This window comes from Glycine max, chromosome 13 (assembly GCF_000004515.6).
Source record: "Glycine max cultivar Williams 82 chromosome 13, Glycine_max_v4.0, whole genome shotgun sequence".
NCBI classification, from domain to species: domain Eukaryota; kingdom Viridiplantae; phylum Streptophyta; class Magnoliopsida; order Fabales; family Fabaceae; genus Glycine; species Glycine max.
This window is the reverse complement of record NC_038249.2, coordinates 40,228,711-40,253,183: the sequence shown is the minus strand read 5'-3', so window position 1 is coordinate 40,253,183 and position 24,473 is coordinate 40,228,711. Positions and strand designations below refer to the sequence as shown.

The window sequence follows — 24,473 nt, the reverse complement described above, 5'->3', positions numbered from 1 at the left end:
TTTATTTATATGCATATAATAATGTATTATTTGCGTACTTATTAGGAGATGAACTGATGATTGATGAAGTAATTGTTCTTAATTTTCTAAAAATTAAGCTAAAAGGCTTGCTTACTTAAGAATTAGTAGATTAATTTCACTTTCAGGTTCCGTTAACTTCAAAATTCAGCATCCATTAATGACGATTATGATGGGGTACGTGTGTCGCCATCGTGGGAGAAATACCAGTTATCCATTGTTAATTACCAAAACAGAAGACGTCAATTGTGTGTAGAATGGAGCAGTGGCAGTCAGAAACTGGAATTGCAACTTTGCAACCGTACTGAAAGGAAATTTTTTAGTGCACTTAACGAATCAAATATTTGTCGCCAGAAAAAACAAAAATCCTTACTAGAAATGACATATCAAGTAAATTAAAGCCTAAATTATGACTTCTTTTTTTTTTTTACTTAATTTCTTACATTCATGATTTTAATCCTTTTCAATTTTAATTATAATATTTAATTTTTCTAATTTTATAAATGGATGATTTTATCATCTTTATAAATTATTTACAAATAATTTTCATTAATTGATTTATTAAATTAATTAAAGCTATTAACTATTAAAAATTAAATAACAAATTATTAATCACAATTATTAAAGTTTTATAATGATTAATAATTTTATTTAATTTATAAATAATTTAATATCTCTAATAATAACAATTATTAGTTAATAATTTATGAAAGGAATCAAAATCCTAAATTTATAAAACTAACGAACAAAATGTTATAATTAATAATTAAATAACCAAAATCATAAATTTAGAAAATTAGGAGCAACATTTCAATTTAGCCTACATTAAAAGATGGGATGACCAAAATTGTTTTAATTCGTTTCAGTTATATGATTTTAATTGTGTTTTGCTTTTTCTAAATATTTAATTTTTTAATTTGATGTGTTTTTTCAAAATATATAATTTAAATATATTGGCATTGTAAGGTATTTTTATAATTGTTATCCGATTGTAAATTTTGATAAGTAAAATGGTTAACTTTCATGATAATTATTTTAAACAAATTCATTCTTATAGTGATTTTTAATTGATTGATCATGTGAATTTATTTTATAAAAGTTATCGAAAAAAGATATTTTTATAAATAAAAAAGCATTTATTAACTAAAAACATTAGAGTTCTTTTGGTTAAAAAAATAGTTTAATAAGTACTGTATATGTTATCAACTTTAAAAATTTCATACATTGCCACTTTAAAGGCTATTAATTGATTTGTTACCATTCACATATTTGACGTTACAAAATTGTAATTAAAAGCTTTATTGTCCTTTAATATAGGGATTAAAAGTTTGAGTTCTGAAATATGCAAAAACATTTTCTCAATTTCTAGCAATTCTTTCCATCCTTTCTCTTCTGCTTTATTTTTTTCAGTATTATTTGTGATGCTTCAACATGTTTTAGTCTCAAGTGTTTGGAGGAGCAAATCAGATATATGATTCAACAAGAGGTATGTTAGAATTTGCTTTTAGTTGTAAAGTTGTAACTTTTGCAATTGTTAAATCCAAACAAGGTCTAAATTCATAAACTGTTTAAAGTATAAGTATATATAGTGTAGATTTGTTTTTCCATTGAACAAACTTCAGACTTACATTTAAGGAAAAATAGTAATTTGTTGTTTTTCAAAAAAATGATGCATGGGAATAGTAATTTGTCGACGAAACTCCTCCTACTCTAATTAAGGTCAAAATTGTCTTCTATGCTCTGTTGAGTAAATTCGTGTTTCACAAGGCACCGCCATGTCCTAAACAGCTCAACTGCTCAAGTGATTAATCGAAGTTGTTAGGTTCTGATAGATGGTTAGAGGCTTGTTTTAGATCAACTAAACTATAATTAATCAATGTATCAAAAAAACTATAATTAATCAAGTTCGTACCGAACTAAAATACAAATGTTATTTCACCAAAAAAAAAAAATACAAATGTTATTAATTGGGCCTATCCGTACCATGTGTATCACACACCAGACATTTAATGGAGTACTCTGTCTCTAACGCGCGAGATATATATATATATATATATATATATATATATAAGTATGCTTTTTTTAATAAAATAAAATGGAAGGAGAAAAAATAAAATACAAAATATACACCAAACAGCCACACCTAACTATTAATTCCAAAATTTGACATCTAATCCATAGGGTCACGCTAATTAAAAATGAAGCTAAATAAGTTGGATTGAAACTCTTAAACTTTTCATTTCATATGTTCTATGTTCTAATGATGAGAAACAATTGTCTTGCAATGATTGTGAGCTTGTCTATGATAGCTCTTGAACGCTAAGAAGGAAAGTTGCATGACCACTCTCGTCTTGAGGAGGGGCATGCTTATTATGAATCAACTGATAAAAGTTAAAAGTTGAATTTAAAAGTTGTAAATGATGATGTTAATTTTTAGTTAACCTTATTATTTAAATAGAGATGTTATCTAATTAGTGTAATTTAATTTTGATCACCCGACATCTTATTTTTTATCTCATTGTTACATCTTAAATTGTTAGGTATATATCACATATATTTTTCATTAAAGATGTTTTAACTTGAGTCAAATTGTTATAGACTTACAACTTAGATTAGATTAAGATGATCTTATATTTTATAATTATATCTCTTGTTAATCGATTGTATAAAGACTCTATAAATAATGTACTCTATAGTATTGTTCACAGGCAAACAACTTACAATTTCTTCAAAAGTTTCCTATATACTTGCATAGACGATAAGAAAAACTGTCACAAATGACGTAGTTTATATTAATTTAGAACATATTTATAATATTTACTTACTTATTAAAGACATCCTCAAGAGTGATGAGAATTGTTTATGTTAAAGACTCCTAAAATAAGAGAAACTAAGTTTTTCTTTTGTTGATCATACACTTTAAAATTCAAAGTTTTCAATGAGACAACTCCATTATGAAACTAGTGATTAGGGTTACATTGTCTATCTTACACATATCAATATTAGGTGTTCAAAGTCCATTAGAAATTAATCAGTGGATTTAGGTATCATCAAATGAATACTTAATATATATATACACATATATTATTATTTTTTAAATGAAAGCTAGGTCACAATGATTGCGGTCCAAAAGAGTTTATAGAAAAATTCTAACATAAACTTCAATGCTCAAGTTAGAATATAGTGAAATAACAACTAAAAAGTATGTATTTTGCATGCCTAATTAAGACTTTAACAGAGTAATTAATTATAAGTGACAAATTAGGGTTTTTTTTACTGACCTTACATGAGGATCTTCCAGAGGTGTAGTGGGTGTTTATGTCACACATGAGATATTTATTTATAAATGTTGCTTGATTAGACATTGAAGTGTGATTTGACTAATAAAGACAAATGATTAATTATAAATGGTTACTATGATGGAATCGACCCTATGATCAACTATGAGGATTAACGTATTTGTCGATTAACAATTAAAGTGATCAATCTTATTATTCCTTCAAAACACACAAGAAGACCCAGAATATATGGAATACATAATATTTTAATATAAAGTTAAAAATAGAGTTAGAGTTTAAATACTTAAATATTAGGTAGTCTTCGTAAAAAAAATAAAAAATTAGGTAGTCCAATATGATGATCTTCAATAAAAAAAAATACATCTGATTTTTAAAAAAATATATATTTTTTCCCCAAATTTTAACTCTAGCATGTCTTTTTTACCATCTAAAAAAAATTATTTTAGAACAACTTGATATTTTAACCGTTAAACATACCTAGAATAGACTAAACAAAACTTGGATCTCTAAATTAATTAAGCTGCCTCACAAACTACAAAATCAAACTTGGAACATGATTATTGCACCAATCCTGGAAGATAGCATTTGATAAGAAATTTGCTGAAGAAAACCAATCACATGTAAGACTTTATGCAAAAGATTATCAATAAATCCCTATTTTTAGAAGAAAAAAAATGTTATATGGTCTGACACTATCACTTGTCATATGAAAATTAGTTTAGACAATAGATAAGTAGCGAGTCCAAATCATATAATAACTCTTTGAGTAAAACAACTAGACACACAAATTGTATAATAAATTGTTGCCCAAGCTTTACCTACTCCTTATTACCGAAAACTCTTGTGAAACAAAAATAAATCTTCACAATTCTGAGTAATTGCAGTAGAGATCCCCCATCACTCATAGCAGCAGTCATACCATAGATTAACAGAGACATCTCACACCAAAAATATATTCTCACTTATAATTTCTCTTTTTTCTAAGCTATCTATTTTCTATAGTCTTCGTACAATAATTCTATCACACATCTTGTTCTTGCATAAATAGATTTCCTTAATTAATCTGAGGAGTTAATATTTAGTGATAAACGAGTTTGTGAGGGGAAGTAGTAAGTTACACAGTCATATTCATATGTAATGTATATGTGTCGATAAATTGGCTTTGACAGGAAAAAAAAATGCTGGAATCCTGTTTAGTTGAATTTTTGTTTTAGAATATTTTTCACCATTTCTTATATAAATATTAAAAAAAAGAAATAAAATATGTTATTTTTTTATAATTTTTAATAATAACAGAAAATCCAAATATATAATATTTTTCCAACTAACCAGACCTTATTTCTTTTTTATTTATTTGGTAATATGAAATAAATAAAAGCAATATATCAAATGGTCATTTTTTACATTAGCTGTAAAATTTAATGAGATATAAATTTCTAAGCTCATGTTTAAATAAATAAAAAACTCCACTTAGTTGTAATTTGTAAAGATTACCAAATTACATATGTTCAATCCTTCAGGTATCTTTAAAGCCTTCAAGATTTGCTAAATTGTTAGTCTAGACTCTAGAGCAACAGTGGTGGTTGTACAAACTACAAAGTCACTTTAATGTCCAAGTAAACGTTTAGTAGAATAGCTGTAAATGAAAGTACCTATACCTAAAGACTCTGTAAGTGCTCTGTCCGTAGAACTAGACTGTGGGTTAATTGAATCACATAGAAATATAGAATATCTGTAAATGAAAAGTATGTAGACATAAATACTCTGTTAAGTGCTCTCTGTTCATAGAACTGGACTGTGGGGGAATTGAATCACAATAATGACATTTAAGTGCAATCAAATCTTTGTAAAATGTGAGTTCTCTTGAGTACTGAATATTCTTACTCTCCTGATATGGGAGATGTGAATATATAGGTGTATAGGATTGTTTAGTTCAAGCATATGGAACAATATGCAACGCAGGCTTATCAATAAAATACTGCAGACGTGTACCTTTCCTTAATTTGTTTGGTTGTACTTAAGCATAATATTTAAATTCCGATCCTGATATGGTACCAACCTACCAACGTCCAGTTTTTTCTTTTATTTGGCACTTTCAATCCATATGAGATTATTGGTTACAATTTCAATTCTAGTTGGTTTTTGACGTCAACTTTCACTTCACGCGTAACGCGTTATATGCATGGGGAAATGTTTATTAATTATACGTAGAGTGCACTCAAGTTGTATATTCAAAGCCAACTAATATATGATACATCGTTATCTACTACAAGTGTGTGGTAAATAGATTCATATAACATTTGAAGATAATAAGTCGAGTAGTGTATAATTTAGATGTGTATAGATAAATAACCTGATTAAGCACGCGCGTTTAGAAGTTTTTATTACACAAGAATCTATGTTATATATAAATTTGATCATAAAATTAAACAAGTTAAAAATAATTTAGTATGCTAAATTTTAACAAGAAACTTTTTTTTTTGGAAGGCAAAACTTTCATTCAAGAACAAGAAACTTATTCAAATGAATTAAAAATAATTTATAAAAGATAAATTCAAATAAACTTCCTTTTATTAATTTGTATAAAATTTGTATGGCACTGCAGAAATTTTTTTGGCATGGAAGAAGGGCATTTTTTTTTTACCGTCTTTTGGTTTGGGGATGCTCGTTCAGCCCTTGCTATGTAACTTCCCAGCCACCTTTGCAAAATTCAATTTTGAAGTTTAAGCAAAGTGTTTCTGGAAGTGTGACCAGTAAAAATTCATGAGACGATTGCACTCATTGAATTACAAATGGCTGTCATTCTTATAAATAATACTAAATCCTTTTTAACGTAATTAAATGCGCCAAACCCTTGAAAGTCAATTTCCCATAATGTTAGTTTGAGGTATTCATTGCATGACATAATTCCTGCTTCAACACAAACACATCGATATCTCAATCAAAATGTAAGATAGTGTCAGGATTTGCATTATAAAATAAACTGTAATTCTGATAATAACTTGAAATAGAGTTGAAACTGAAACAGTTTTTTTTAATCAACTAACTGAAAACACTCCTTTGCCTCCTATCTGTCCCTCTTTACTTTCAAATCCACAAAGAAAAAAGAACATAAAATTTGAAAAGCCACCTGGAAAATATGGAAACACATTCACACAAAAAAACAACTATATATTATTCCATGGGGGCTACCTTCGGTCACGTAATTTTAACTGGATAAACCTTGGTCACATGCAATTCAACTATAAATTATAGATTATATATTAACCTAGATATCAGGCTCCAGAATATTCTTGGTCTTTAATTCTCTGTCTCGCAACGCAAGATTGAAGAATAAATATTTGTTCCGACCTTTGTCATGATTCTATTCTCATTTGCTTCTACGCAATCTCACGATGAAAACAAATTGATTCTGGTGGCTGTTATTGATTCTACACTTCTGTGTGTAGTTCTTCACAATCTCACGAATACAATTGATTCTTGTGTGCTATAGATTTTGGTTATTTAATCAATTGCCTTTTCTTAGCACACAACAAAATAAAGGGAAATTGTTATATAGTTCTAGTATTATAATAATCTCGATCAATCTATGAGTAAATATCATGTAGAAACTACCCATAATGTATGTGTTTCTCTTTTTCTTTTTTTTTCATCTGTAAATGCATAATTAATAGTCAAGAATAATACAATAATTTCTTATAATTAAAAGCGTAATATTTAAAAAATGTTAGGATAATTTTGTAATGAAACCTGCAGGCCTGCCGCCATATGGAAGCATAACTAGCCAGAGACTTTGAAGATGGCCCGATAAAGAAGGTGATGTTGGGAATGCTCTCTACATTGGTTTGCCATCGTCATAACTCATAAAATAAATCATAAAAATTTTCTACTCATTAATTTTGTATCTTTATCGTCCAAAGACAGGGATAATCTCTATCTTACTGCAAACGCATCTTCAGCCCCACGAAAATCTCACTTTAGTGCCAATAAAGATGCCGCAAACCAAATCAATCAGTCATTTCATCTTTTCAATATTTTTTCTTTCTCTTTACCACGACTTCATGCTGTCATTGGATAGAGAGGATAATGAATAATTCAAAACAAAAAATGATAGTGAAATGTTTCCTTGCCACCCTGTTTCTACCTAGTTGCCTTACTCCCAATGGTACAATCAATCATCACTACTTTTACCTTAAACTATACTACTGCCACACCTTGCAGTAACAAGAGAAAAAGTCTAAACACACAAATAGATATTCAAAGCTCACGAATTCAATTCACGACTTTCATTTAAGTTTTCACAAAATTTATTTTTTTCAAAATAATTTATAGACTTAAATATATATTTAATTTTTTAAATTTATTTTTTTAATATTTTAATTTTAAAATTATTTTTTAATTGTATAATTTTCTTTTTACTCCCGTTACCATGTGAGTTAACAGGAAAACAAAATATTCACAATTTGTACTGACTATTGATAGTTAAAAGTTGATTTTCTATTTTAAATTTTAAAATATAATTTCTGACAGTTTAAAATTATCAAAATCAAATCAGAAAAAAATTAAAATGACTTTTAAAATAATTAATGATTTTTTTAATTTTTTAATGATATGATTTTGGTGGTATTTAGTCATAAAAAAATATATTTAAAATAAAATAAAAAATCAAATTCTCACCGTTAAATTTTATCACGAATTATGAATATTTTTTTCTATTTAACTCATACTGTATAGGAAGTAAAAAGAACCTCCTTTAAATTTTAGAGATTAAAAAAAACAACTTCAAATTTAAAAAGACCAAAAGTAAAATGATTCAAATATTATATTTTATATCACTTGGTGGTATAATATGACATATTTCTAAACATCTAATGGCAACAAGGATTTCAAGGTAGTATGTAACGTGATATGATGTGATTATATGCATGTTAAAAAATTATAAATAAGTATTTACATGACAAAAAAATCGTGATTTAGTGACCAACAAATTCAATCGCTAAATCATTAAATTTGATCGCTAAAAATTTAAGTCACCAAAATAGCGACTGGCAAAATAACATCACAAAAATCCTAGTCGTTAAATACTTTGTAACCGAAGTTATCATCGGTCTCTAATTAGCGACCGAAATAGTCACGCACCAAAATGATAAATTCGGTCACTAAGTAGTTGGTTGCTATTTCATTCAGGACCAATTCTGCAATGAAATAGTCAGTTACTAATTCGGTCGCTAATAAATAATTAAATTTTAAATATAAAATACAAACCAATGATATTCGATCGCTATAGAATAATTAATTTTAAATGTCAAATAAATTAAGGCGTGTTCAGTAGCTATTTCGGTCGCTATTGAATAATTAATTTTAAAATAAAATATTAAAAATAAACTTTGGTCTCTAATTCGGTAGCTAAGTTTAAAATAAAATATATCAAAATATATTTCAATCACTAATTCGGTCACTAATAAACAATTAATATCAAAATACAAATGCATTCGGTTGCTATTTTATTTTAAATGTAAAATAATTTTAAAATGCATTTCGGTTGAAAATTTGGTCGATATATAAAAATATGATGTATGTTTTGTTTTTCCATTGTTACATTTTGACCTGCTTTATAATTATCGACTATAAACATAAATTTTAATTAAATTGTATAATCAAACTTATAAATAAAAATGGACATTCATAATGAGTAAATATATCTAATAACAAAGTTATATTTTAAAGATTAATAAAGTGCAAATTCAAAGTTTTCAAAGTTTAATCAAATGCAATGTAAAAATTTAATAAAGTTCAAATTCATAACTAACGTGGCATAATTAAACTAAAATAAACAATAAGCAAGAGTCAATGATCATTTCCCATGTCATGAGGACGATCAACCTGAGCATCATTAACATGGTGCTCAGTTCCATCTGCTATGGTAGGCGATAGACTAGGAGCTGGCATGATAGACTGAATATGTAAGTGTTGTAGTATGCGCTGCATTTGCTCATTTTGTTGACAAATTTGCTCATTTTATTCTTGCATCTATTGTCATATCTCCTGACTTTGGTGGTCATGATTCTCCATTAGCTGCAACATTTTTTCCTCAAGTGTCTTCTCCTTATTTTCCTTTGCCAAAAACTTAGCATTCAATTTATTAATTGTCTCACACATTCCCTCTATTTGGTCTTCCACAGGAGCAATAAAAGTAGATGAAGCTGATTTTGAACAACTAAATCTTTTGCTTAAAGTGCCTAGCACGTACACGTTCTCCTTATAATTTAGACCTCCAACAACATTCAAATATATTTCATTATCATTAACAGAAGTAGCAGTGTTAGGAGAATTCTGTGTAGATGTGTCTTCCTCTGTCGAATATTGTAAGATTTCATTTTGACGATGTTGATATTTCTCCTTCAATATAAAGCGAGGTATGAAGATAAATTGTTAAATGTGTAGACATATAAGGATTAATATTCAAGAAAATCACTACTAATACAAGAAAAAAATTGACTTTAATCTACTATAGTAGGCTTCAAAGTTTATACTAGTCAATCACAAAACATTTAACACTAGTTAAAGAAAAGCAAATGAAGATGTGTAAATTGGTTCAAGAGATATTAACCAAAGGTAAGAGTTCATTTATAATATCAGCCACTATATATCAAATAAAGTGATAGGATTAGAAAGAACAACTTACAAAACAAATTCTCTGGACTTGTCATTGACCCATTCTCCTTACTTCAATTTCTTAATTTTCTCCCTCACTTCCCAAATAGTTAGTGGTCTTTGAAATTACTTTGACTACATAAATTTAAAAAATTAAAATTATAAAACATTTAATTAATTACATTGACTACTTTGACTGCATCTATCTCTTCTAAAATCTTACCTAAATCTTACATTTTTTTTTTGTTTTTTTTTCTCTCTTCAATTCTTCGTCGTTCCAAACCGTGAGCTTGTTTTGAGAAGCGTGTTTTATTTTTCTCACCATTTTTTGGCTAATTAAGGAAAAAGTGATTTTACATTCGGCGAGAGCAAAAAATAGTACAGCTTAATTTGCACAGTTAAATTATTGTACTAGTGTTATTGCTGCTTAATTTGCATAGTTTAATTAGTGTACTGAGCTAGTAAACTAGGCTAGAGTGATTCGATAACAAAAGAGAGACGTACCTTGCAATGTGTTCAAGAATCTATGCAAGTCATTAGTTTTTCCTATATGAATCATTAGATTTTTGTGCATTGTACATGTGGATCCAATAACAGACAATACGAGAACTCGGTAGTAGAAAAATAAAAGGTAATTTTATAAAATAAAAATAAAAGTTAACACATTAATAAGTTTGATTTGATAATCTTCTACCCTTTGAATAACATTATTATATTCTTATTTTGTTAAAGAGAGGACGATACAATTTTTAAAAGATATAACGAATAAAATTTAAAACCAATTATCATACAGTAATATATATATATATATATATATATATATATATATATATATATATATATATATATATAATTCTTTTATTTCCAACAAGATCATATAGTATTATATTAAATAGAATTTGAATCTCATAATTTTATTTTTGACTGAAATAATCTCATTAATTTATTACCCACTTTTTGTAAAATATTTGGATAACATTTTTAGTTTTACTTTAATTAGTTCTCTTAATGGATATAAGCAAGTTGAATTTAAATTTTATACCATGTTCAGTTTATTATGTTTATTTTGTATAGCTTTGGAATATAAATCTTTTTTTACTTAAAAACTAAAATATGCACTTCGTAATTATTTTATATAATTTAAAATATAAATATTTTTAACAAAAATAATTAAAATACTCAATAAATTAATTTAAACACGTAATACTATAGTGTTAGGCAAAATAAATCTCTTTACACACACATTAATGAAGATAAAAATATATGAGACAAACACATACTCGCTCTTTGAACTTATATAAAAGAAAAATAATTAATTTTACACTAATTAAAAAAATAAGTTGATGTAAATTAATTTTATTAATTTTAAGTATTTTTTTTAATCTATTATCTCAAATAATATTACATTTTTAATAGACAACTCAAGAAAATTCTCCTCATTAGATGACCCCCTCTTTCAATTCACTTGAGAGATATCCTCTCTCTTTCAAAGTGACCCCATTTATACACATTGCATCCTAATATTTAATATCAAACTAATAACATTTTAAATTTAAGAGTATTTGGATAGAAAATTTTAACTAAAGAAAATAATTTATCAGAGAATTTGAATTTATATAATCTAAAATTCATTATTTGGATGTTTTTTTTTTAAATTTAAATTTTTGGAATTTTAAAATAGAATTTTAAACAACTAAAAATGTAAAATTTTAATTTCCTTCTAAGAGGTGAGAAATTGAAATTCTCTTTGTACAAAAGTATCTTTTGAAATATTGGCGTATTTCCTTACTAACTTCATTCTCTCTTCTACTTGAAAGTTTTCAAAACTTTTAAAGTATTGAAAATTTTTTAATTTAATTTTTTTTATTCAAACACAAAATTTTGAAAATAAAAAAAAATTTAATTGAAGTATTTAAAATTCTTAAAATTTAAAATTTCTTATAATTTTAAATTTCTTCATCCAAACACACTCTAAATGATGAGGTTGCTACTACTCATGAACGCAAATAAAACTTTCGACAAGGATCTTAGATAAGTTTATCATCAGCTTCACATACCAATGTTGGAAAAAAAAAATCCCTTCATGCATAACAATAATGATCAAAGGATATCGATATTGGACACACACACCCCCATAAGTAGACTATCACAAAACACATTTTAGTAAGGTTTGACACCTTTTATCTGTATCTACAAGAACATCTCAAATAAAATTATAAATTCTTATCCTAAACCTCCCCCATTAAATGACTCCTCTCTCACTTGAGGTATCTTCTCTTCACAAAGACCTATTTTATACAGCTTACATATTAATCTTTAAAACTAAACTCATATAATCATAAATTTAATTAAATGATCATAAGAAATGATATCTTATCTCTATCTGACCAATATCATAAGACCGATTTAAAGAAATTAGGAATTGAATTGTTTTTCCAACATATATAAATAAATAAGTGTGCTAGACATTTTGTTCAAAAAATATACAGCAGGAAAAATCAGATACGGGATAGCCCCAATCCACATCTGGAAAAAGAGTTGAAGAGAATCAATCATAAGGGAAACATGATGTCGCGGCCTATATTCAAAATAATATAATTATTGAATAAATCAACAATTTTATCTCTAACTAGTTGTTACAAAATTAAATTATTTAAGTAATTTTTTAAGTATTGATGAATATTTATTATTTTAATTGGTTTATGTATTTTAACAAAGTTCATGAGCAGGCTTAGTTTGAAGAGTTTTTTAATATTTGAAAGATTGTTTTACATGATTTTTAATATTAAGACTATTTGAGTAGTTTTATTTTACTTTTTTTTGACGAAGTTTCTTTTCATTTTACTTAAAACACTAGTTGAAAGAGAAAGAAATACTTTAAATATAAAATTGATGATTTATTCTAATGGCTTATTTTAAAGATGAAGTTGATCTCATGACGCTTATAACTGGGTAGCAAACCTGTGCAGTATTAGGAGTGCTCTCCTATTACTTTTTAATTCAGCAATATTATTATTTAGTAAAAGAAGATAAATTAATCTCAAACATAAAAGATACAGTTTTTTTTCTTCCGGAAAAGGGATAATGAATGAGTCTCATTCTATTATATTAAAGATTAATTTTATTTGTAAAGTGAACCCATAAATAATTCTCTACATATAAACATAACAATTTCTTACACCATTTCAAACATAAAGAGATATACAGTTAAAAAAGCAATCAAAATTTTCTACGTTCACTTCAAAATTCTAATTTTTTCCTGAATCAAAATACAAAGAAGATTCTCTTTTCAGATTATTTTGGCATCATCATATATACATAAGATGGACATTTGCGTTGGCACCAGCTGCCAGGTGATTTTCAGGTGGCTCGACAACCACACAAGACGGCGCTGTCACAGAGGGAGCAGTGGCATCAAATGTGTTTTGCAATAATAAAAATCTTCCGAATTTTTTTCTTTAATCATTTCATTTAAAAATGGCTGCATGAGCCATCATTCAAATCCTTGAATCACCCCACTATAAATACGTGCATAACCCCATACTCTTCTTCACAACACAGCACTTGTTCACCACCTGGCTATCCTTGCAACTTCCACCCCTACCTAGTTTGATTCTCTAAGACCTTTTTCCAATGGCATCAAAGTTTATCTTTACCACGGTGGTTTTAGTTATGCTTTTGTGCTTGCTTCTTATGAGGGACCCTTCTGGTTTGTCAATGTTCTTTTTTCTTGCTATTAATTACCATAGTGATTTGAGTGACAAATATTGGAATAAGAGTGTGTTATAGCATTCTTATAATTGTTGTTCACTTGCAGGTTGTGGTTCTGCATATGAATGCTTTGGTGCTAATGCAGCTGGTCTTACGGACATTCCAAACAGGAAGGTCTGTCACTCTATATATATGTGATTCAAACTTCAAAGGGGTTTTCTCTTTTTTATTTTCTCATCACGTGATTTTTGTATGATCATAACGTGAGAAAGATCTTTCTTTGGTGCATAGTTTCTGGGGTACATTTCTATAACTTTATCTTCTGGTGTATGCAGGTGCTGCCTGTTTTGAAGGATAAGAAAACTAGTGCTCTGAAGGCTAGTCTGCGAGGATCATCAAGCAACAAGTATGGTGAAAAGCCACTGAATTGGGAGTTAAGGAAGGTTCCTTCAGGTCCAGATCCGCTGCATCATAACGGTGTGAACCCCAAAAATCCTCAAACCCCTTAAGCTCACCTATGGAACCTGCTTTTTGCTCTTGGCCTAGTGTTAGTTATCAGTGTGTGAACATCTACAAGCTTTTGGCATAAGTTTATTGAAAAATATAAACATGCACTCATCTTCCTTCTCATCTCTTGTTTTACCTATTTTCCTCTTCTTCTTTTTCTTTGTATTTCCACCCCTTTTTCAGGTGTATGTTTATTATGAGTGTTGAACTTAATTAGTGCTTTAGTCATGAATTGTAGTAGAATAGATGTCATCATCTAGTTAATTCCTGTACTCATTTTATGTTAATTAAGCAGTATTTAACGCATGCACTTTTTTAAGGCTGGAATCAATGTCGTTATGCAAATGCAAATTTAAATTTAAGTTAACTAAAACCAGTGAAATATGGTAAAGGAGAGAAAAGGAAGAAGCAAGTGCTATTTGACAATTGTGATGGCATTTTTTATGTGCTAAAATATTATCCGCACAGCTCATTCATTGATTGGACAGGAAACAACAGTGACATGATCTGTTCTGCTCCTTTCACCCGAATACTACAAAAATATGCATCTGCAGATATCCTTCTCTGCAATAACTAACCTAGAGCTTCTATTCATATACTTATATCTGTTATCTATGCCCCTGCTGACGCGGGCCAGCCAGATATGACAGCAATGTCACGAAGGTGACGCTAGCGAATCATTTTCACTTTCAAAAAAGTACCCAAATATCCAACGCAATATAACAAATTGAACAAACCCAATGATGGGAGCAAAAAGTACCCCGAAACCCGTAACCAAATCTGGTAAAATATTCTCTGCCCATATTAATAAAAAATACTATTACTCATACAATATTTGTTTACAGGATCATTTTTTTTTATATCTCTCTTTCATAAAGTCGAAAAGAGTCACTGTTGTGCATATGATGATGGCTAAGCCTCACAAACTCGTGCCTTTCTACGCTACACTTCTCGACGCTTGTTCTTCCTCGAAGCACTTGAAAAATCTAAAACGAATCCACGCGCTAACCATTACCTTAGGCATTTCACGCAATGACTTCATTCGAAGCAAGCTTGTGTCTTCCTACGCTTGCTGTGCCCAATTGCACGAAGCCAATATCCTCTTTTCTTTCACCATTCGCCAACCCACTTTCCTCTTTAACTCTCTCATCAGAGCTTATTCCTCTCTCAACTTGTTCTCCCAATCCCTCTGCATCTTTCGCCAAATGTTGCTTGCTCGGAAACCCTTTGATCGTCACACCTTACCCGTGGTGCTCAAATCTTGTGCCGGCTTATCGGCTCTGCGGCTCGGGCAACAAGTCCATGGAGCAGTTTTGGTTAATGGGTTTGGCTTAGATTTGGCAAATTCGAATGCTTTGATAAACATGTATAGTAAGTGCGGACATTTGGTATATGCACGCAAGCTGTTTGATAGAATGTGGCAAAGGAATGAGATTACGTTTTCAACTATGATGGCGGGTTATGGAATGCATGGGAAGTGTGGGGAGGTGTTTGAGCTGTTTGATAAAATGGTGGAGGCGGGGGAGAGGCCAGATGGTGTGACTTTTACTGCAGTTTTGAGTGCATGCAGTCATGGGGGGTTTATAGATAAGGGGAGGGAATATCTTAAGATGATGGAGGTGAGGTTTGGGGTTAAACCTGGATTGCATCATTATACGTGCATGGTGGATATGTTGGGGAGGGTTGGACAGGTGGAGGAAGCAGAGAAGTTAATTTTGAGAATGGAGGTTAAGCCCGATGAAGCTTTGTGGGGTGCCTTGTTAGGAGCATGTAAAACTCATGGGAAGCTTGAGGTGACTGAGAGAGTAGAAGAGAGGGTTTATGGAAGGGAATTGAGTTTTGCATCGTCGGTTTGACTTTATTGTTTGACTTTATTGTACGTGGTATTTGCTGATGAGAGAAAGCGTACAACTTAAGGATAATTAAGCATGCACATGTATCTTGCTTGGCCATAGTTTTAACTTTGTATTCATTATTATATAACCAGTTTTGATCGAATCTTTCAAATTTATTTCCCAGTTAATGATAAGCAATTTAGACTGGTACATATGGTTATAAAAAATAGTACTAGTTTGTAGATTGGTGTGCTTGTAAAAAGAGTGCATTTGTATAATCAATTACTTTTTTGAACTGAATTAATAGGTCTGTTACCTAACTGTGAGTGTGCAACTCAATTACAAAATTTAACCATCCTCATAAGATTCTTTTCCAGAGAAATCTGGAATATAGCCACATAATTGCAGCTCGAAGGACAGAAACTCCAATGCTGCGTAAATATGGTCTTTTTCCTCATGAGATTTATCACCGGAAACAAATTTGTGAATGCTGGAGTCAATCTCAATGGAACTAAAGCCTGGTTTCTTTTGTATACCACGCTCCTTCATTCTCCTCCTAACCTTGTTTGCACCATCCCACTTTCCAACCGCAGCATATATGTTAGAAAGAAGCACATAATTGGAATCTCCCCCAGAGTCCAATTCAATAAGATAATTCATCACGTTTTCAGCCAAACCAATGTTCCCCTGAGTCCTACAAGCTGCGAGCAATGACCCCAAAATCACTTCATTTGGCTTCATGGGCATATTCTTCAACACATTCAATGCCTCCTCTAACCTACCTGCTCTACTATAGAGATCCACTAGGCAACCATAATGCTCGATTCTAGGCAAAATTCTACGAACTCTCTTCATGTGTTCAAAGATTCTAAGTCCCTCACCAATTAGTCCAGCATGACTACACGCCATTAGAGCACCTGTGTAGCTGACCCCATCTGGTTTGAACCCTTCTTCCTGCATCGAATTGAAGTAACTCAGAGCCTCATCCGCAAGCCCATTAACAGCAAAACCCACAATGATCGAGTTCCATGACACTAAGGTTCTCTGGGGCATTCTATCAAACACTTGACGAGCAAGGTCTATGCATCCACAACGAGAATACATGTCTATCAAAGAGTTGGAAACTTTAACATTGTTCCTGAAATCTTGTGTCATCACAAGTCGGTGCACCCACAAGCCAAGACCGAGTGTGCCCAAGTTGGCACACGCAGCAATGACGGCAATAACAGTCACATAATCAGGTGCCACACCAGAAAGCTGCATTTCTCGAAAGCACTCTAGAGCTTCCTCGTGGTAATCTTTCTTCACAAACCCACCAATTAGCGCAGTCCAAGAAATAGCATTCTTCACGGGCAATCCATCGAACACTTGGAGGGCATCTTCGAATTTCCCATTCCTCATGTACCCATCAATCATCGTGTTCCAAGACACCAAATTTCTGACACCCATTTGGTCGAATGCCAACCTAGCGGACTCCACACGACCGCATTTAGCGTACATGTCAATCAGTGCAGTGCCCACCATGACATCGTTGATGTCCAAGCCCAGTTTGCGAACATGTGCATGTATGGCAGTTCCGAAGGAGATACTACTACGTGAGGGATAGTGAGCACAAGCAGAGAGTAACGTGATGAAAGTGATGTGATTGGGTTCAATAGCAGCTTCTCTCATTTGCACGAATTTGGAAGCAGCTTTTACCAAGTGACCACTTTTGCAATAGTCAGCTATGGACGTTGTCCATGATACAATGGGGTCGTTATATTTTGTGGTGTGTCTCAGGGAGAGGCCTTGGTTGGTGTTGGTGTTAGTATTAGAAAAAGTGGAATGAGTTTGATTTGGAAGTGAATTTGATGAAGGTGATTTTGGAGGGTGAGGAAGCTGAGTTGGTGTAGCATTGCACGCAGGAAGGATCATTCTTCTCGCAAATAAAAAATCCCCTCTCTTGGATTACGCTTCTATATTTTTGTTATCATGAATAGCGATTCTAGAAAGGAATGTTTTCATTTGTATTATTTTTTGAATAATTCTTATATCAGCAATACTTCAGCTAGAACATGGATGCTTAAGAAATAATCTGAGATTAATTATACACGGTGTAAATGTGAAATAATAAACATTTTTTATTTTTTAAAATTAGAGTATACTGTTAGGAAACAAAACTATAAATGTTATCGTTAATAATTTAATATTCAAAATAAAATAATAAAGTCCTGTTTCATTGTCTTCATTCAATACTCCAAAATCCGAATAAGGAGTAAGATAATTTTCTTCCATTTCTTCCCGGGCCTTTTAACCCTATTTCCAAATTTTTCATTCCATTCTACTAATTAAAAGAAAGCAGTGCAAACGTAGCGTATGAGACAGTGAGAATAACTTTTTTTACTACTATGAGATAATGAGAATATGCTTAAACATGACAGATTTATTTCTGAAGTATCTGCGTACAATGCAAATTCCATGTAGATCCCCACATGATCAATAATCTTAGTTCCAATCTCTTCCCTTGAAATGCCATCAAAGTTTTGTTGAAGATGGGAAAGTATCGTAAAATAAGATCATGGAAGTTTGGGGTAATATAAATTTTACCCAACAATCAAGTAGCATGATATTCCAGTAGTTCTCAGGAGGATTCAATTAGAACAAAAAACACTTGAGATGCTTCTAAGACTTGAAGTACCTAAAAACGTATTGAGACACCATATTTAATTTATCCATCCAGGTAGAAAATAACAGGCAACTCTTCGGATAGATAAAAAAAATATTTTGCTAAGCTTTAACAAAATAATCAAACCTCCTATGACAGCATGGATAGGATAACATAGATGAATATAACTTGTCACGCAGACTCATTACAGGGCCATATAAAAAGAAAAAGAAATTATGTTATCTACATCTTTGTATGGTATTTTGAAGTATTTTAGTGTCCAAAATCAGTACAAAGACCAAAGACATAAAATTTTTGCCTCTTGGCTGCAGACACAGACATGGTGAATCCAAGTAAATTTAAAAAGGACACAGCAACATGACCCACAACATTGCACTAAGTCATCTTGCATCAGCAGAAGTAAAAGAGTCTGCAAACCCAGAAGACCTGGCTGCAATACTGCTTCTGCTGTTTGCAAGACTATAAGCATAGCTAAACTCTTCACTTTCTGCTTCCTTCCAAATCTTCAACATTTGAGGAAGTGGTCTTGTGTAGTCAATGCCAGAGTAGCAATCTAATTCATCATCAACTGGTTTCCATTTTTCCACCAATGCTGCCAAGACATTGACTGCGTGACCCATATCTGGCCTATGATGTGCTTCCCTTGCAGTGCAGTGTCCAGCAAGTTCAGCTACAATGCCTATCCTCTCAAAAAGTTTCTTCAGATGCTTCCAGAATTGGATCAATAGCAGCCATCAGCTTCTCCTTGCTCGATTTAATTCGCCAAAACCATTTGGTCAAGCACCGGCTTTCCTCTGGCCGACTCTCACAAGTCCGGTCAGAAGTTCCATCAACACCACTCCGTAGCTGAACACAACTTTTGTGGTGATTTTCCCCATCACTGAAACACACGGAAACTTAATTTAGTATGCAAATCTAAGCGCATCAAACTGAGAATATTGAGATGATAAGATATCATATATTTGCAATGGTCTGAACTCAACTATTAGATAAGGGATACAAGGATCGTATTGCTTACGAATTTTGAAACATTATGACGTGTAATTAGATATCATTTTCTTGTTAACTTTTGGTTTTTAAAATGCACACAGAAAGAGAAACCTTTTGCACACTACTAAGGTGTTTTCATTGTAAGAACAATATACCTAAATATAAATCAACAGAAACTACATGCTGGTATATAAAGAGAGTACAATGATTGCATTATGCAGAGAATGCTCAATTTCTACAATTACATCATGGTCAGAAGAGGTGATTTTAAGTAAATCATACCTGCATATTCAGGGGTAAGGTATCCAAATGTCCCAGCAGCTTGGTTGCTACAGACTTCTCACTATCTGGGGCATGCTTCACCAAACCAAAGTCTGAAACTTTAGCCCGAAAATCAACACCCAACAAGATATTAGAAGATTTAAGATCGATGAATAAAGGTCTGACGGGCAAGACTGTGAAGGTACTCTATCCCTCTAGCAACATCTAGTGCTATTGCAAGCCTCTGTGACCAAGACAAAGGCTCCAACTTCAAGCTTTTCCAATGAAAAAGATGTTGGCTTAGAGCTCCAAGAGACATATATTCATAAACCAAAAGTCTTTCATTGCCTTCAATGGAATACCCCAACAGGGCTACCAGATGTCGGTGCCGGACCTTGGAAAGAACAGCTATTTCAGCTTGAAACTCCTCCAATGCCTTACTGTTAATAGCCCCATGCTCCATTCTCTTGACTACTATTTTTGTCCCATCTCCTAGTTCTCCCTTGTAAACAGTTCCAAACCCTCCATAGCCTAGTTCATTTTCTGAAGCAAAATCATTGGTAACCTTGCGTGGTACTTATATAGAAATGACAAGGTTTCCATCCTCAATTATGTGAGAGCTTTGAGTTTCACCACTAATGTTACTCAGAGAACTTGTTCCAGTCTTTGTTGACAAACTTACAGTGGCATTTGAAACCGCAATTTTAACCATGTTATCTGAAAAAGATGGATCGCGGGGGTGAACCATGATGGAACTTGGAGCATCCAAGGAGGCTTTTTTGTTCTTCCTCCAACATAGGAAGGGATAAACAACCAAAAGAGCTACAACTGCAAATACAGCAACTCCAGCCACTATTCCTACTGTTTTGAATATTTTCAAGTCATTTGGTTTGGATTGATTTGATCTTGAACTCTGATCTGGAACAGGAGACTCATGAGAAGATGGAGGATGTGATGGATTCTGTGGTGAAGGTGAACTGTTAATAGGCATAAGACTAGGACTGCCTCTGATTTGATAAGGAAGAAGAAGGTTATCCACAGTAACAAACTTCAGATCATTATGAAATTTTGGTAATGGAGGCTCAAGGTTCTTATCACTTAAGTCCAACAACCTCAAAGATTTTAAGTCGGTAAAATTATTGGGAACTGAACCGGTTATATTGTTTCCTACAAGCCTAATTTCAAGGAGTGAATCTAACTTGGCAAGTGAAGGACTCAAGAGTACCGTTTAGCTTGTGTCTAGATAGATTGATAATAGATACCTCTGAGTTGGAATTGCAGCTCAATCCAAACCATAACCCTGTGCTGCGTGTGCATGGTTCATCACCAACCCAATCAGATATGAGAAACGAAGGGTAATTCAGTTTGTCCAGAAAATCAAGTAGTACAGCAACTTGAGGGGAACATTGAAGCCCAGGTTCAGGTGGACAAAATAAGTTGTTATCATAAGAAACATTGGCAGCCTTAAATTCTGGTATTGGACACATTAGCATGTTATTATTTAACACTAGGATCTCAAGTTCCATATGTGCTAGGGACACTGGAATCAAGCCAACAAGTTGATAACTATTGAGATTGAGTTCCTGCAAGGAAGTAAGAGTTCCAATATTCTGAGGAATTGGCCCAGTGATAATGTTGCTGCAACTGTGCACTGTGGTCCGCATGCAAGACCGGAGGCGAAAACAAACGGTAGGTCCCTCTGTTAAGGAAAGTTCGTTAGAAGGCGTGGCGGGTCAATTTAGGAAAGTTCTCCACTAATGTCGGTCCGTAGATAATCTTATTTTTTTCAAGTAAAATTACTCAATAAAGTCCATTCCAATTTTAATTCCACTGCTGGCGGCGCCAATTAGTTACAACATCAGTGAACCCAGTTAGTTGATTGCTGTTCATGGTCTTGGCAGGTAAAGAGAAACCTTTTTTGTTAGTCATTCAAAACCTGTAATGCCTATGTTTCTGCTTTAAGACCATCTTAATTGATGCAATCATGTTTTGTTAAAGCAAAATTATTCACGGCATGTCAACGCAAACTGTACTCATTCCACAATTCGCATTCATACCAGATTGGCGTGCAATCAAGGAATTCAATTGTTTTCTAGACCTTTTATACGGTCCCGCCAAATCAATCTGCATAATGGTGTATAGGCTATAGACTCAATTAATGCCGTGGCGCAAAACTATCCCATTACATCTTTATAATTACATCCTATCGATGAGTTTGTTTAAATTTAAAATAAATAATTTTTAAATGTGATTTAAAAAAAAATACTTATTCAATAAACGGATAGGATTTATTTATTAAAATAAAAAAATATATATTTTTTAAGCAAAAGTATTTAGATAAACATTAAAAAAAATTGTTTATTTTATTAAAATAAGTATTTTTCTAATAAATAAGTTTTAAACAAATTAGTCCAATATCCATTAATGATGTGATCTTTTAAACTAGATAGAAGATAGAAGTAACAAAAGATAAGGTGTAAAAAAGAAAAGAAAGAATGATGCCAATGAAACATTTTTTTAATACCAAAACAATAATAAGAGAAGTGCTAAATTTAAATTGTATCAAGTGAAAAAGAATGGGTGTGAATCTTAAGAATATAATCATAAATGAAATGTTTTTTATATTATTATTTAATTATAGATTATATAACGTAAGAGTGTAAACTTTATCTAAAGCAACCTTGAAAATCCCTCAATAGAATGATAAATATTAACCCTTCTTATCTCAAACATTCTTTTTAATCTAAATCAGCAAATCTTATATAATCTAGATTTGCTTCACACAGACAAACATGGCATAAAGATGTTGGACGAAGTGTCTCATGAGTTTCTCCACAAGGGCACTTTATCTTTTTGATAATTCTTAATGGCTTCTATAACTTTGATAGAAAATGTCTCGTCCTCTAGGTAATAAGCGATAGGATCTGGTACTAGAGGCATTGGTAGGTTGAGAATCTCCTCAAGTGTTGCATGTAAACAATATGCAGAATATGTGACATGATAGCTACCTTCCTGGACAATTAGAAGGCGTCCTTCACTGTGCCTTTTCGCAAGACCCAATTTCTCTATAGCCCTCCATTGTTAGGCATTGCCTTCCATTGGGATCAAACTGAGGCACATGAGGATACAATATAAGTAAAGGAAAAATCAGTTTTTTTTAATAGAGTAACCTTGATACTCTAAATAAGAGAGGTGATTAATCCAATGCAGCAAAGAATGTGGATCATGAAAATTAGACTGTTGATGAATTTGTAAACATTACATTACAGTCGGCAGTGGCAGGTCAAAATATGGATCCAAGGGATTAGTCTCACAGCGCAATGAGAGTGAGGATACCCTGGTCAAAATGTTCAAAACTGTTAAAGAAAAAAGCTTACCCTGGTCAAAATGTTCAAAACTGTTAAAGAAAAAAGCTAAACACCAGTACTCGTCTTTTTCATATAATCAGTCCGATCACCCTCACATAATATAGAGCTATGATTTGTTAAATAAATCATGAAGAAACCCAAATGTAATCCTTTTTTAAAACAAAGAGAACCTAAAAAGTTATTGACCACTTACTGAAATATGATATATTCTCTGGGGATTATCATAGGTTAAACTTTAAGGTATAGTTTTTGCTTGGTTGTTAAATTTTGATAGTTTCATGGATTAATGGTTTGAACTTCTGCCAAATGGTCTTGTTGTTGATTTCGCTTGATAGTTAAGCTTTGATGTTTACTTTGGACTCTTGGAAGCAGATTAAGAAAGAGGTCGAAATTTCTATTTTGGTCGATGTATTTCCAAGATATGTTCAAGTTAAAGCCATAACCTTCTCCTTCACCTAGCTCATCAACCGATCCACTTTGCGGATGAGATGGACCCGAACCTTATCTGATCTATAAAATCCCTCTGCTGTGCCATTTCCATAATGAACATCAATATCTATAATTACAACCATCTTGCAGCCAGAATCTAAAGCTGATTGCATGTTATGAGTGAGAGGAAGAAGATAACTGCCTTGGTTCGATGTCAAGGTCACTCCTGAACTAAGCTAAGCTTTTACTCAAAATGTTTCTTTGCTTTTATTCATGCATTCAATATCCTATATATATATATATATTATCTTTATAACAGCTTTTTTAGAAAAATCAGTAACTAACTAACTGATTCTATGGCAGTGTATGGTAGTGCGTGCACATCTTCTTCCAATGGCGCCCCACTGCTAGATCTTCTTCCAGCTGCATCTTCTTCCTAACATTGCACCACTAGACCGTGGTGGTCCGGGATAGACACCATGTTTTTTACTCCTTTGTGTAGTCTCATAGTCCTTTGTGGGTCAATTGGCGTTCTCTCCAACTCCAGTTTTTTTAAAAACTGGTGAGTGATAAATTGTGATCCAGCTGCGCAATATTTTTCTCCCTCCTAACATTGTGATCCAGCTGCATCTTCTTCCTAACATTGCACCGCTAGACCTGCATTCTTAAGGAAACACTCGGAAAAGGTCTAAACAGGGTGGGTTAGCCGGCGCCATGTTGCAGTCCGTATAATAGC

General features: G+C 31.9%; 3 protein-coding genes and 1 pseudogene across 3 annotated transcripts; 2 read left to right on the top strand and 2 right to left on the bottom strand.

Moving 5' to 3' along the window:
• Window positions 1-13,552: 13,552 nt before the first annotated feature.
• Window positions 13,553-14,353, top strand: LOC102669448 (protein CLAVATA 3). The gene is made up of 3 exons (XM_006594862.4): window positions 13,553-13,680; window positions 13,789-13,856; window positions 14,018-14,353. The coding sequence occupies exons 1-3, from the start codon at window positions 13,605-13,607 to the stop codon at window positions 14,189-14,191; spliced, it is 318 nt and encodes a 105-aa protein (XP_006594925.1). The 5' UTR covers window positions 13,553-13,604; the 3' UTR covers window positions 14,192-14,353.
• A 603-nt stretch (window positions 14,354-14,956) lies between these two features.
• Window positions 14,957-16,180, top strand: LOC100779600 (pentatricopeptide repeat-containing protein At4g16470). The gene has a single exon (XM_003543369.5). The coding sequence runs from the start codon at window positions 15,092-15,094 to the stop codon at window positions 16,043-16,045; it is 954 nt and encodes a 317-aa protein (XP_003543417.3). The 5' UTR covers window positions 14,957-15,091; the 3' UTR covers window positions 16,046-16,180.
• Window positions 16,181-16,240: 60 nt separating this feature from the next.
• LOC100792726 (pentatricopeptide repeat-containing protein At1g05750, chloroplastic) lies at window positions 16,241-18,020 on the bottom strand. Its single transcript, XM_003541913.5, has one exon. It carries the CDS (start codon window positions 17,936-17,938, stop codon window positions 16,373-16,375), a length of 1,566 nt encoding a protein of 521 aa, XP_003541961.1. The 5' UTR covers window positions 17,939-18,020; the 3' UTR covers window positions 16,241-16,372.
• An 821-nt stretch (window positions 18,021-18,841) lies between these two features.
• On the bottom strand, window positions 18,842-21,604 carry LOC100792194 (receptor-like kinase TMK3; annotated as a pseudogene).
• Between the last annotated feature and the right edge of the window lie 2,869 nt (window positions 21,605-24,473).

What these genes read in the sequence shown, in the direction of transcription:
- LOC100792726 (XM_003541913.5), bottom strand. Translation starts at nt 17,938, where the DNA reads ATGATCCTTCCTGCGTGCAATGCTACACCAACTCAGCTTCCTCACCCT.
- LOC100779600 (XM_003543369.5), top strand. Translation starts at nt 15,092, where the DNA reads ATGATGATGGCTAAGCCTCACAAACTCGTGCCTTTCTACGCTACACTT.
- LOC102669448 (XM_006594862.4), top strand. Translation starts at nt 13,605, where the DNA reads ATGGCATCAAAGTTTATCTTTACCACGGTGGTTTTAGTTATGCTTTTG. An exon ending in TCTTATGAGGGACCCTTCTG is followed by an intron (nt 13,681 to 13,788) that starts GTTTGTCAATGT and finishes GTTCACTTGCAG; the next exon opens with GTTGTGGTTCTGCATATGAA. An exon ending in CGGACATTCCAAACAGGAAG is followed by an intron (nt 13,857 to 14,017) that starts GTCTGTCACTCT and finishes TGGTGTATGCAG; the next exon opens with GTGCTGCCTGTTTTGAAGGA.